The sequence below is a fragment of the Ceratotherium simum genome, chromosome 6, assembly GCF_057802395.1.
Source record: "Ceratotherium simum simum isolate JZ-2026a chromosome 6, ASM5780239v1, whole genome shotgun sequence".
Lineage (NCBI taxonomy): Eukaryota > Metazoa > Chordata > Mammalia > Perissodactyla > Rhinocerotidae > Ceratotherium > Ceratotherium simum.
Window position 1 is genome coordinate 6,175,055 of NC_141905.1, and position 12,860 is coordinate 6,187,914.

A 12,860-nucleotide genomic window follows, 5' to 3' on the forward strand; every position below is an offset into this window, starting at 1 on the left:
AGATGGTTGCTGAAATCACTGAGGTAAAGGTTAACTTTTTAATAAATGGTGCTGAGGAAACTGGGTGGCCATTTAGAAAAAGACAAAATTAGATCCATATCTCACAACAAATAAAAGAAAAAACTCCAAATGAATTAAGAATCTAAATGTAAAAAATAAAACCGTACAACTACTAGGAAGAAACATAGATGAATTCCTCTTTAATCTTGGTGTAGGGAAAGGCTTTCTTACTATTACTCAGAATCCAGAGGCAGTAAAAAACAAGACTGATAAATTTATTATAGAAAAATAAAATTTTGAATGACCAGAAACACTGTAAACTAAGTCAAAAGACAATTTAGAGGGAATATTTGCAACATACACCTTAGACAAACGGCTAATATTCCTAATATAGAGAGAACTCTTAAAAATTGAGCAACAAAGGACCTAATGGGAAAATAGGAAATAGACGTGAGAAATTAAAATTAAAACTACATAGAGACATCATTTCCCACCTATCAGATTGGCAAACATTAAAAAATATGACAACTCGTTGTTTACTGTTGGAGACAAGGAGATCACTTAGATTACAGCAAAACCCAACTCTAAATATCTCCTCACCAACTGTTGGTGAGGCTGTGGGGAAACAGGCTCTCTTATACGTTGCTGGTGGGAATCAAAATTGCTACAACCCTTCTGGAGGGACATTTGGCAATAACTAACAAAATTACATATGTACTTAGCTTTCAATCCATCAAGCGTACTTTTAGGAATCTATCCTGAAGATACAACTACAGCAATATGAAAATACATATATATGTACAAGGTTATTTATTGGAATATTGTTGTAATTGCAAGACATTGGAAAAAAATTGAAATGCCCATACATACCAGAATGGTTGATTAAATTATACTACATTCACATACTGGAATACTATGTGGCTGTAAAAAAAAAATGAAAAAGAATTCTATGAACTGTTACGAAATGATTTCCAGGACATACTGTTACATGAAAAACACTTAGCAAGTATGTGTAGTATGCTCTCTTTTGTGTAAAAAAGAAGGGAGGAATAAGAAAATACACATGTAACTCCTCATTTGTGCAAAAAAAATGCAGGAAGGATAAACTAGAAACTAAAGAAATTGGTTACCTACAGGGTATAAATCAATTTGGCTAGTTTTTTTTTTTTTTTTGCAAGTAGTTACAACTCGAGAGCATTCTTACTTCTGATCAATATATTGTGCTTTTATTTATATGTGCAATTATCTGTTCTTTCCTCATTATTGTGGGGTGTTATGTATTTTACAAACCTAGTCTTGATGATGTGACACGATATAAATTTATCTTAAATATTATTAAATTAAATATTGTTAAGTTAAATATATAATGAAAGGTTAACACAACATTTCCATGAAGTAGACTATTTTGTTTGGAATCTAAATAATCAGATGTTTCTGTACAAATTTTTATGAAGCCTGGATAAGTAAATATTTTCATATCAGGGTTCTTTTTTTCCAAAAAGCTCTATGTTGTAGACAAAGAATGAAGCCCAGAGAAGTTAGGTACAAGTTCCCAGAACTCATTATTGACAAAGCCAGAATCTGAACCTAGCTCTTCTGATTCCAGAAGTGCTGGCAATATTGTGAAAGAGGAACCCGGAGATCAGGTGAATAAATTGGAGTGTGGAAGGAGATATTTAGAGTTGGGTTTTGCTGTAATCTAAGTGATCTCCTTGTCTCCACTTTTCCCCTCTTCCTCTCATTCATCTTTCATACTGTCTGTTCTTTTCTCCTATGCTCATTATCTTTGTTAGTGATACCACCATTGTTTTATAAAATTCATTTAGGAATTGAGTAATCTTAATTAGAATAGACCTCATGTACACATCAGGTTCTAAAAACTTTAAAACATTTGTTTTTATCCATCCACTCAGCTGTGCTAGAAATCTTGATGTCGTCTTTCATCTTTTGTTTACCCTCCACATCTAATTTGGATTTTACCTCTGAACCATTTCACAGATCTATCACCCTTTTACCCTTCATGCAGTCTTGCCTCGTTTCCAATGCTCATCATCTCCTGCTGGATGTGACTAGCCTCCCTAATTCTTCCTACTCACTTCTTACTCTCTATTCTGTGAAAATTGATTCCTCTACATTAAAGGGTCCATAAACTTGGATGGGAAGACGTTACATCTTTATTTTCACAAATTGCTAACTGAAACTTGGCATTTCCTTCCATTATGAATAAGGCAACAATCAACAGTAATATTAGCAGTACTTGTGACTTGGTCACCAACAGAAAGTACCTATATTTTCATGTCATGTTGCAGTTGTTGAAGATAACTTGAATATCATTTATGCCCATCACTACTTTGAAATTACAGTAGTTGTTACATACTCTGCTCTATCTTGTTATTTAATGTATTAATGAGGTAAATTATGTCAGTTTTAAAAATATTTTGTTTACTATATTTATAATTGGTTTTGCAACTCTATTTCATTTTATGCATTTAAAAAGCATTCTATAATAAAAATTTTCTAAAATTAAATAATGGTAATAGTTGCACAACTTTGTGAAATACTAGACAAACACTGAATTGTACATTTTAATATTCTTTTTTTTTGCTGAGGAAGATTTGCCCTGAGCTAACATTTGTTGCCTATCTTCCTTTTTTTTTCACTTGAGGAAGATTTGCCCTCAGCTAACATCTGTGCCAGTCTTTCTCTATTTTAAATGTGGGTCGCTGCCACAGCATGGCTGCTGATGAATGGTGTAGGTCCTTGCTTGGGAACCAAACCCGTGCCGCCGAGCAGAGCGCGCCAAACTTAACCAGTAGGCCATGGGGCCAGCCCCTGAATGGTACATTTTAAAAGAGTGAATTTTATGTATATGAATTATATGTCAATAAAGCTGTTATAAAAATATTATTCTGATAATGGGTCTACGTGCTTCCTCAGACTACTGAAAGCATTTATGGTACATAAAGGATTACAAATCTCTTCTGTTCACCTGGAAATATACCCCCTCTCCCAATTACTACGTAGAAAACTCTTAGACATTTTTCCAAAACCCAGCTCAAATATTCCCTCAATAAAGCCTCTTCCAAGTTCCCTGGGCAGTTGTTTTGTATGTTCTTAGGAATGCTTACATGTGACTCTTATATCATAAGCCCAGTGTTTGTTATTGACTATCTCTAGGTTGAGAATTCCTTCAGTGCTGGGATCATGACATGATATGTCTTTGTATCCCCAGCACCTGGTATAACGTCTGGTACATAGTGGATGGTCTACTGATGAGTGGGTGAATAATGAGGCTTTAGTGTGGCGTTAGAAATATTACAGGATGAGAATGTTACTGGGAGAAGGAAGGAAGAATCATTTGTTTTTTCCTACTGAAATCAGTTAACAGACTCTGCCTTCTAAAAAGTATTTAAGTATTTTTTGCTAAGATCTTATTTTGGTCAACAATCAACATATATTCAAACATACCTCCCTCTCCTTCAGGGAAATTAAAATTTAATCAGTAAAACTCATCAATCTGTACATCAAAATGTGTACATTTTATTGTGTGTAATGTATATTTCAATAAAAAATGAGAAAAAAATTTGAGACAGGAAAGAGAAAGACATCTAAATGGCATAATGACTGAAGAATTAAATGACGGATCTAACAATCAAGAGAAAGATTACAATGTAGCACATACTCCAATGCCAATGAGAGAGATGCAAGCTCTTTAAGTTCAGGGCAGGGAGAAATCATGGAAGCCTAGAGTGGTTGTTATTCTTTGTAGTCTTTGGATAGATACAGAGGAGGATGACAGCATTGCAGCCAGTGAAAATGGTGAGGACGGAGGCTCAGAAATGGGAAAGAATAAGGCATGTTCAGGGAAAGAGCCAGTTAGGCGACTCTTAGAGTATTTCGGTTGTGAAATGCTAACAGTCTTGAGGAAGAGTAGCAGTGATTGGGATAATTGGGGAAGACGTGATCAAATCAGACTCCAGGGATTAGGGAAGCGATTGGATATAACAGGGTAATGGAGGAGTCAAAAAATAACTGAAATGTTGATCTTGGTTAATTGGTGGAAAAACGATATTATTAATAAAATAGAGAAGTAAGGGAACCGGACAAGTTTTTTGGAGATGGTAAATAATTCCATTTCTGTTGGTTAAAAATATTAAGCTTATTTTTGCATCTAAACTGATTCAAGAATAAGCTACCTGTTTTGTAGAAATGAAATCATGTTTTACATTTAATCACACTTTACAACATAAAGTACAGTTCTAAGAAAATATTGTGTTGTCAATAAAATATAATTTTTCTATCTTTTCTATGTGTATGTGTTTTTTTCTTTCTTAGATTCCAGTATAGTTAATGATGTTGTACTTCAAGACTTACTGGCATATGTGTCTTCGAAACATTCCTATCTCAAAGATCTTCCTCGGAGGCAGCCTCAGAAAGTAAACAGTATAGAATTTGTAGAATTGGAGGAGCTTCAGCCTGACGTTTTAGTCCATGCAGTAGTAAGAATTGTTGATATCACTATACTGACAGGTAAACGTTTTCGGCACCTCCTCAATTTTCGATTATAAAAAAATTAAGATACAAGACTGTCTTAGTGTACCATTTAGTTATCTATTTGTGCAATTTGGTTATCACTATGTATTTATCATTAGACATTGAAGTATGATATCAGGTGTGATAGAGTAATGCCAACTAAAATATCCCTTTTTCTTTTCCAGAGGCATTATACAGTTACAGAGGACAGAAGCAAAGGAAAGTTATGTTAACAGTGGAACAGGCCCAAGGTCAACATTATGTGCTTGTATTATGGGGTGCTGGAGCAGCCTGGTACCCTCAACTTCAAAGGAAAAAAGGTAAATACACCACAAAGCATTTAATCTATTTATAGTTAGGTAAATGATTAATGCTTATGAGCCCAAGATGAAGAGAATGTTAAGACATTAGACTACGTGATTAAATATTTTTCTGCAGATGTCTTCTAAGTTTATATCTCCCATAAACAATTCAGTGATCTAAAAAGTCCTCTGTAATTAATGCTGGCAAAATAAAAGCTTCCATTTATTCCCAGGTATACTACTTTACCTTTTTTAGTGAAGATCTTATCTCCTTCAAATAATGTTGTTTAAAAATTTAATTCTGCAGGAGCTTCTATAATTTTTATTCAGCCAAAGGACTCTGATAAATAAACTTCTGTCTAGTTATAAGGCAGATGTTAGGAGAGTTGCATTAACTCTTTCAAGTCGCAATGTTACTGTTTAATAAATTACTGTGTGTTCCAGGTTTTTATTCCAGTTGTTTTAAAAGTGTGGACTATTAGCCATCCATAATATTCATGTTTAAAATACGACCCATGATTACATTTTTCTTTAAAGCATAAGTTAATAATTGTGATGTACTGAATTAAATGGAATTGATGTTTCAATAAAATAGTATAATATCTTCCTTTTGAGATTGTGAGATCCTTCAGTTGTAACGGAGATAGTTTAGTGGTGTATGAGTTATTTTACCCTGCTAAATTAATTCAGAGATTAAGTGTGTGACCCATTCTTTTTTACTCGAAAGAGTTAATGTCTCTTCCCAAACTTCTATCTACAAAATAGTCATCTAAAGATAGGCTCTGTCTCATTGTCTCTCTTAATGATTAATAGCCTATAACTAGGAGATTTGAGATAAATCTGACTTTTGACTTTTATGTTAGGATCAAACAGCGACAAATATTTGTTTGGTTGAGAAATCTGACAAACATGTATCAATGATAGAGTAACCATCATTATTGACCCCCATTATCATAGCCGGGATCATGAGCCTGGTGCATGCAGGACAAAATGTAGGTCAAAGGTGTTGTTCCAATTACAGTGGAGTTGTAGCAAAGCCGCTTGCTCCATGCTTAATATGGAGCAAAATTAATAGTTATTTGGTTAATAGAAGAGAAATTGTAGTTGTTTCTAGATAATTCTGTGGTATTTAGGTTAATATTGAAAATTTATGAATCGAGGAATTAAGATGTAATTGTTCTTTGTTCATTCATTCATTCAGCAGCTTTTATTTATAACCATTGTTTTTAAGTTTTCATATCCATCTCAATACATCTAGATCATTCTTTTTAAAATCGGGAAATACCAGTTTTGAAGGATGATCTAAGTAGTGATTCTACTTTCAGAAATTGTTAGCATTCTATCTGTTCATTTACTATCTCTTGAGGCATTCTTTGTACTAATCTCTTGAGGCATTCTTTGTACTAATTCTATGTACTAACCTTTGTACTAACAAGTAAAACGTGGGCACTGGTTTTACTTGTTCCTGAGGATAACAAACACACCTTTAGGTGATATAATCAGAAATGATCATCAAGCAGTCATTATTGAATACTGGAGTTAATAGAGTTGATGTTTTTGGGAAGAACAATAAGAAATCCCAAATTCACGTTCTTTTGGAATATGCATTGCTGGTAGGAATTTGGTGTGCCTCATATGAAGCAAGTGTTGGTCACAGTTTGTGTCCTAATGAGGGTGGACTAGGCACATAAAATATCCTTCTTAGAAATAATTTGGTATGCATAAAATAAGCTGTTCAGAATTAAATGTCATTCCAATGCAATATCCTCCTGAAATTATTTCATAGAAGTCTAATATTTTAAAAATATAACATTATAATAAAGTACTCTCATGACATTACTAATTAAGCACAGAGTAAGGCAAATAATCCCAACATTTGTGATTATACTTCATACACAATCATAGTTATATCTGCATGAAGGTTTGAAATCCATTTATAGCCTTAATTGATGATTCAAATATAGAAATGTGTCACAAATTGTCTCAGTATCAGTCTCCTTCAGACTCACTGGCCTAACCTGCATACGACTCCTTTCTGTTACTTGAACATGCCAGTCTTTTTCCTGCCTTAGGATCTTGAATTTACGTTTCCTCTGCCTAGAGTTCTTTATCTTCCAACTCTCCCACGTGGATAGCTTCTCCATCTCTCAGCTCCAATTTCATAATCTCTGAGAGGCCTCACGCACGTATGTACATAATCACCCTCTATCAGATCACTCTTTGTATTCCATTCCTACTGCTTAACATGGTTGAGATTATCTAGCTTATTTGCTTGCTTGATAATTAAGTAATTTTCTCAGTGGATTGTAAACTCTGTGAATACAAGCACCCTGACTGGCTTGTTCACCATGGTATCGCCATCACATAGCACTGTGCCTGCCCTAGTAGATATTTTCTTAGCGAGTGAATGAATGAAGAATAAAATACAGGTCAGGCAACCATTCAGAATTCCCAGTGTCTTTAAGGAGTAAGAGACCCAAGTTTGAGGAGAAAATAACTTTGCTTGTTTCAAAAGATAAGAAAAAAATTGCAAAGTTAAAAATGCACACACATGACGGTTTTGCAATCCCTGGGATGTGTTAAGGAAATATATTTAATCTTGGGCACTGAGGGCTTGTACTTAGAACTAGAACTCTACTCTGGTTAGCTTATGATTTAGTTCTTTCTAATGATGCTCTGTCTATACAGATTTACTGACTTAAGATTTTCCACACAAAAAATTGTCCATTCAGGAAGTGGGTGGGGGGGTGTGAATTAGACTTATGGCCTGAAGTAAGTGGGAAACTAAAAAGAGAGCTGTTATTGTTAGAAAACTTAGTGCTAAGAGACCTTTTTTTGTTTTATTATGAAGTTGAATTTATTAATATAGAATATGATTATTTGGCAAGAAGATCTGTGCTACTGTGGTTTTAAGAATTAGACTTATTACTGAGGGAATTAAAAATAGGTGGAACTGTATCTAAATGCTTTTGTTGTTCTGGAAAAATTAAGTAAGAAAACTAAGGTGTTGAAAAATCGATGAGAGATATTGATTATGGCAACTGTGTCCATTTCTATGTCATTATTTTCAAAAATCTTTGTAGATATCAAAACAATTTGCTACTCTGAAAAGCAGTTGGTTATGATAAATTATGACTATTTAGGAGACCAAGAAATCTTTAGAAAAAATTTTTGTTAAAATTATCTCTAGCATCCTTATCCTATTGCCTTAATGCAACATTCATATTTTGTCTCTTTATACCCAAATTCCTTAGTGTGATAAAAGTTGTATTTAACTGATTTAATCAGGTAATCTATTTAATTTGATTCTGAGCCTATTTCCTTTTTGGTGACTTTTTGTTTTTATTTGTTTGTTTAAGATTATATTTGGGAATTTAAATATCTTTTTGTTCAGCGCAATTGCATCCTAGAAAACCTAGAACTGCATACAACACCTTGGTCATCCTGTGAGTGCCTGTTTGATGATGATATAAGGGCGATTACATTTAAAGCAAAATTTCAAAAAAGTACGCCCTCCTTTGTGAAGATGTCAGATTTAGCAACACACCTAGAGGATAAGTGTTCAGGTAAGATCTTTATGTACATAAGATATTGCTAGTTTTAATGTAAGCAAAGAAGCTACCATTTGTGGGAAAAATGTGTAATTGAATATAAAAGTGAAGCAATCTTTGTAAATAGCTGAACCAAATGTTGGCATCTCATTAGCTTTTTACCTACAATCCTTTGAGGTTACTTTGTAATTACTAGGGATCACTTAAAATTATTTTTTATAGAAATAGAAAATATTTTATAGAATTATATTTTATAGAAATTATTCTATTTAAGAAATATTATTCTATTTAAGAAATATTAAATAGAATTATATTTTATAGAAATAGAAAAATATTTTTTATGGAAAAATATTTTTATATAAATATTTGTATAGTTACCAGCAGCTCATCATTTAACAAATCGGAAATAGAAAAATGACCCTAACCAGAGTCACTGTTGGGTTAAACATTTTATCAAGTTACTAAGCTGTCATCTTATATACATGATGGTTAAAATTTAACATTGATATACAATCTGTGAAATTTACTTACTGCTTTGTAAAATGTAATAACATACTTCCTGCACTCAAATATATGTGTATGTGTGCGTGTGTGGGTGCGTGTGTATAAAATTCATCCTCAGAGGCATACTACATAGAAGAATGCCTTTGAGATGAATTTTATATACATACTCACATGCTTTCCATTAACTAAATATGATTAAAGTGATTTATTTTGAGTAAAGTAGTAAAAGGTGTATGTTTAGGTTTAATATGCCATACAGTTGGGAATGAAGAGTGAAGATGACTAGATAAATTGCTATAATTTTAGTAGAACTTTTCACTAATTGCAGTAGTTGCAATTTAGTATCTGTATTGGCTTCCTAACCACAGAGATGATGCTAAAAAGATACTAACTCCTGGTTGAAGGTATAACAAATTAAACAGCATTTAAAGTTGTATTTAAGGTTGCTAAATGCCAGTAATTAGTAACTGTTAGTGATTATTGGTTTTGGAAACTAATGGAAAGTTTTCCAGTGGCTATTATAGCAAAAATATATAGAGGGGAAACAGGGGTTGGAAAAAAATGGGATAAGGGGGGCCAGCCCCGTGGCCTAGAGGTTAAGTTGGGTGCACTCCAGTTTGGCAACCTGTGTTCACAGGTTTGGATCCTGGGCGTGGACCTACACCATTTGTTGGGGGCCATGCTGTGGTGGCAACCCACATACAAAATAGAGAAAGATTGGCACAGACGTTAGCTTAGAGTGAATCTTCCTCAAGCAAAAAGAGGAAGATTGACAACAGATGTTAGCTCAGGGTGAATCTTCCTCAGCAAAAAAAAAAAAAAAAGGCTGTATCTGCAGGTTTATTGTTATATAATTTAAATTTTTGAATGAATAAGAAAATATTTGGTCAAAAAATTTTGCTCAAAATTTGTATAACGTTACCATTTTTAGTGCTTTTATAGTTAAGTTATTAAGAATAACTCAGGAACTTTGGATCTTGATAGTGAATTTTAACTTTATTCTCCCATCTGCTTGAATAATTTTCTGAATTCTTATAGATGGTTTTATTAAATGCTAGATGTAGTTAAAGTGAAATAAGTTTTTTCGTTTTGCTGAGGAAGATTGACCCTGAGCTAATGTCTGTTGCCAATCTTCCTCTTTTTTTCCTTTTTTATGTGAGCTGCTGCCAAAGCCTGGCCACTATTAGACGAGTGCCGTAGGTCTGTGCCTGGGAACCGAACCCGGACCGCCGAAGCGGAACACGCCAAACTTAACCACTAAGCCACTGGGGGCTGGCCCTCAAATAAGACTGTTTTTATAATTCTAATAAAAAGAATCTGGTCCAAAATGAAATAAGCTGAAACTCCAAAGAGATCACATGCTAAGATTCTGAAGTTTGTTTCTGGGGCTTTTCTACTAGCATGCTCTGCCTCCTTTTGGTACATCCACAGAAATGTGAAAGTTGTGTCATATGCAGAGCATAGGATATTTCAGAGTTAGTGCTTTTCAAATGTGGTTCCGAGTGTCAGATTTAAAAACAAATTTAACAGGGTTTTTGTGGTGTAATTTTCATACAGGAAACTGCCCTTATTTAAAGTATACACAGTCACATTGGTGAGTTTTGATATGAAACCCATGAAGCCTTCACCATAGTCGTGAATCCGTCACCAGTCTGCCCCTTTGTAATCTCTCCATTCCACTCATTCCTGCCCCCTGATACTTCCTGGCAATCAGTCTGCTTTCTATCACTAGAGATTAGTTCTATGATTTAGTCTATGTGGAATCATGCAGTATGTAACACTGTTTTGTTTGGCATCTTTAACTTGGCAAATCTTTTGAGATGTATCTGCGCTGTTGTGGATATCAATAGTTCACTCTTTTTTATTCTTTTTTTAAAAAATTATTTTATTGAAGTCATAATGATTTATAACATTGTGAAATTTCAGATGTACATTATTGTGTATCAGTTTCTGTATAGACTGCATCATACTCCCCACCAATAGTCTAATTTTATCCATCACCATATATATGTGCCTCTTCACCCCTTTTGCCCTTCCCAACCCCCTTCCCCTCTGGTAACCACTAATCTGTTCTCTTTGTCCATGTGTTTATCTTCCACATATGAGTGAAATCATGTGGTGTTTGTCTTTCTATCTGGCTTATTTCACTCAACATCATACCCTCGAGGTCCATCGATGTTGTTGCAAAGAGGATGATTTTGTCTTTTTTAATGGCTAAGTAGTATTCCATTGTGTGTGTATACCACATCTTCTTTATCCATTCATCAGTTGATGGACACTTGGGTTGCTTCCACATCTTGGCAATTGTGAATAATGCTACAATGAACATAGGGGTGCATAAGTCTCTTTGAATTGTTGATTTCAAGTTCTTTGGATAAATAGCCAGTAGTGGGATAGCTGGGTGGTATGGTATTTCTATTTTTAATTTTTTGAGAAATCTCCATACTGTTTTCCAAAGTGGCTGCACCAGTTTGTATTCCCACCAACAGTGTATGAGGGTTTCTGTTTCTCCACATCCTCTCCACATTTGTTATTTTTTGTCTTGGTAATTATAGCTATTCTGACTGGTGTAAGGTGATATCTCATTGTAGTTTTAATTTGCATTTCCCTGATGATTAGTGATGTTGAAAATCTTTTCATGTGCCTGTTGGCCATCTGTATATCTTCTTTGGAAAAATGTCTGTTAATATCCTCTGCCCATTTTTTGATTGGGTTGTTTGTTTTTTTGTTGTTGAGTTGTACGAGTTCTTTATACATTTTGGAGATTAACCCCTTGTCGGATATATGATTTGTAAATATTTTCTTCCCGTTGGTGGGTTGTCTTTTTGTTTTGTTCCTGGTTTCCTTTGCTTTGCAGAAGCTCTTTAGTCTAGTATAATCCTGTTTGATTCTTTTTCTTTTGTTTCTCTTGCCCGAGTAGATATGGTATTCGAAAAGATGCTGCTAAGACCAATGTCAATGAGTGTACTACCTATATTTTCTTCTAGGAGTTTTATGATTTCATGTCTTACCTTCAAGTCTTTAATCCATTTTGAGTTAATTTTTGTGTATGGTGTAAGATAATGGTCTACTTTCATCTTTTGCATGTGGCTGTCCAGTTTTCCCAGCACCATTTACTGAAGAGACTTTCCTTTTTCCATTCTATGTTCTTGGCTCCTTTGTCCAAGATTAGCTGTCTGTAAATGTGTAGTTTTATTTCTGGGCTTTCAATTCTGTTCCATTGATCTGTGTGTCTGTTTTTGTACCAGTACTATGCTGTTTTGATTATTATAGCTTTGTAGTATGTTTTTTTTTTTCTTTTTAGGTGTGATAATGGTAGTTATTTATTTATTTTAAATTTTTGTTTATTGCAGTAACATTGGTTTATAACATTGTATAAATTTCAGGTGTACATCGTTATACTTCTATTTCTGCATAGATTACATCATGTTCACCACTCAAATACCAATTACAACCTATCACCACACACATGTGCCGAATTATCCCTTTCGCCCTCCTCCCACCCCCCTGTAGTATGTTTTGAAGTCAGGGATTGTGATGCCTCCAGCTTTGTTCTTTTTTCTCAGGATTGCTTTGGCTATTCAGGGTCTTTTGTTGTTCCATGTAAATTTTAAGATTCTTTGTTCTATTTCCAGGAAGAATGTCCTTGGGATTCTGATTGGGATTGCATTGAATCTGTAGATTGTTTTAGGTAGTATGGACATTTTAACTATGTTTATTCTTTCAATCCAAGTGCATGAAATATTTTTCCATTTCTTTATGTCATCATTGATTTCACTCAGTAACGTCTTATAGTTTTCATTGTATAGGCCTTTCACTTCCTTGGTTAAATTTATTCCTAGATATTTTATTCTTTTTGTTGCAATTGTAAATGGGATTGTCTTCTTGACTTCTCTTTCTGTTAGTTCATCGTTGGTATATAGAAATGCAACTGATTTCTGTAAGTTGATTTTGTACCCTACAACTTTGC

General features: G+C 34.0%; 1 protein-coding gene across 3 annotated transcripts in view; it reads left to right on the top strand.

The window, feature by feature from the left end:
* SHLD2 (shieldin complex subunit 2) overlaps window positions 1-12,860 on the top strand; it is a 102,959-nt gene that overhangs the window by 66,181 nt on the left and 23,918 nt on the right. For all 3 annotated transcript variants that reach the window (XM_014789008.2, XM_087431814.1, XM_087431813.1), the window contains 3 exons: window positions 4,336-4,530; window positions 4,719-4,853; window positions 8,195-8,401. In XM_014789008.2, the coding sequence (XP_014644494.1) occupies window positions 4,336-4,530; window positions 4,719-4,853; window positions 8,195-8,401 (537 nt within the window). The remainder of the gene's footprint in view (window positions 1-4,335; window positions 4,531-4,718; window positions 4,854-8,194; window positions 8,402-12,860) is intronic.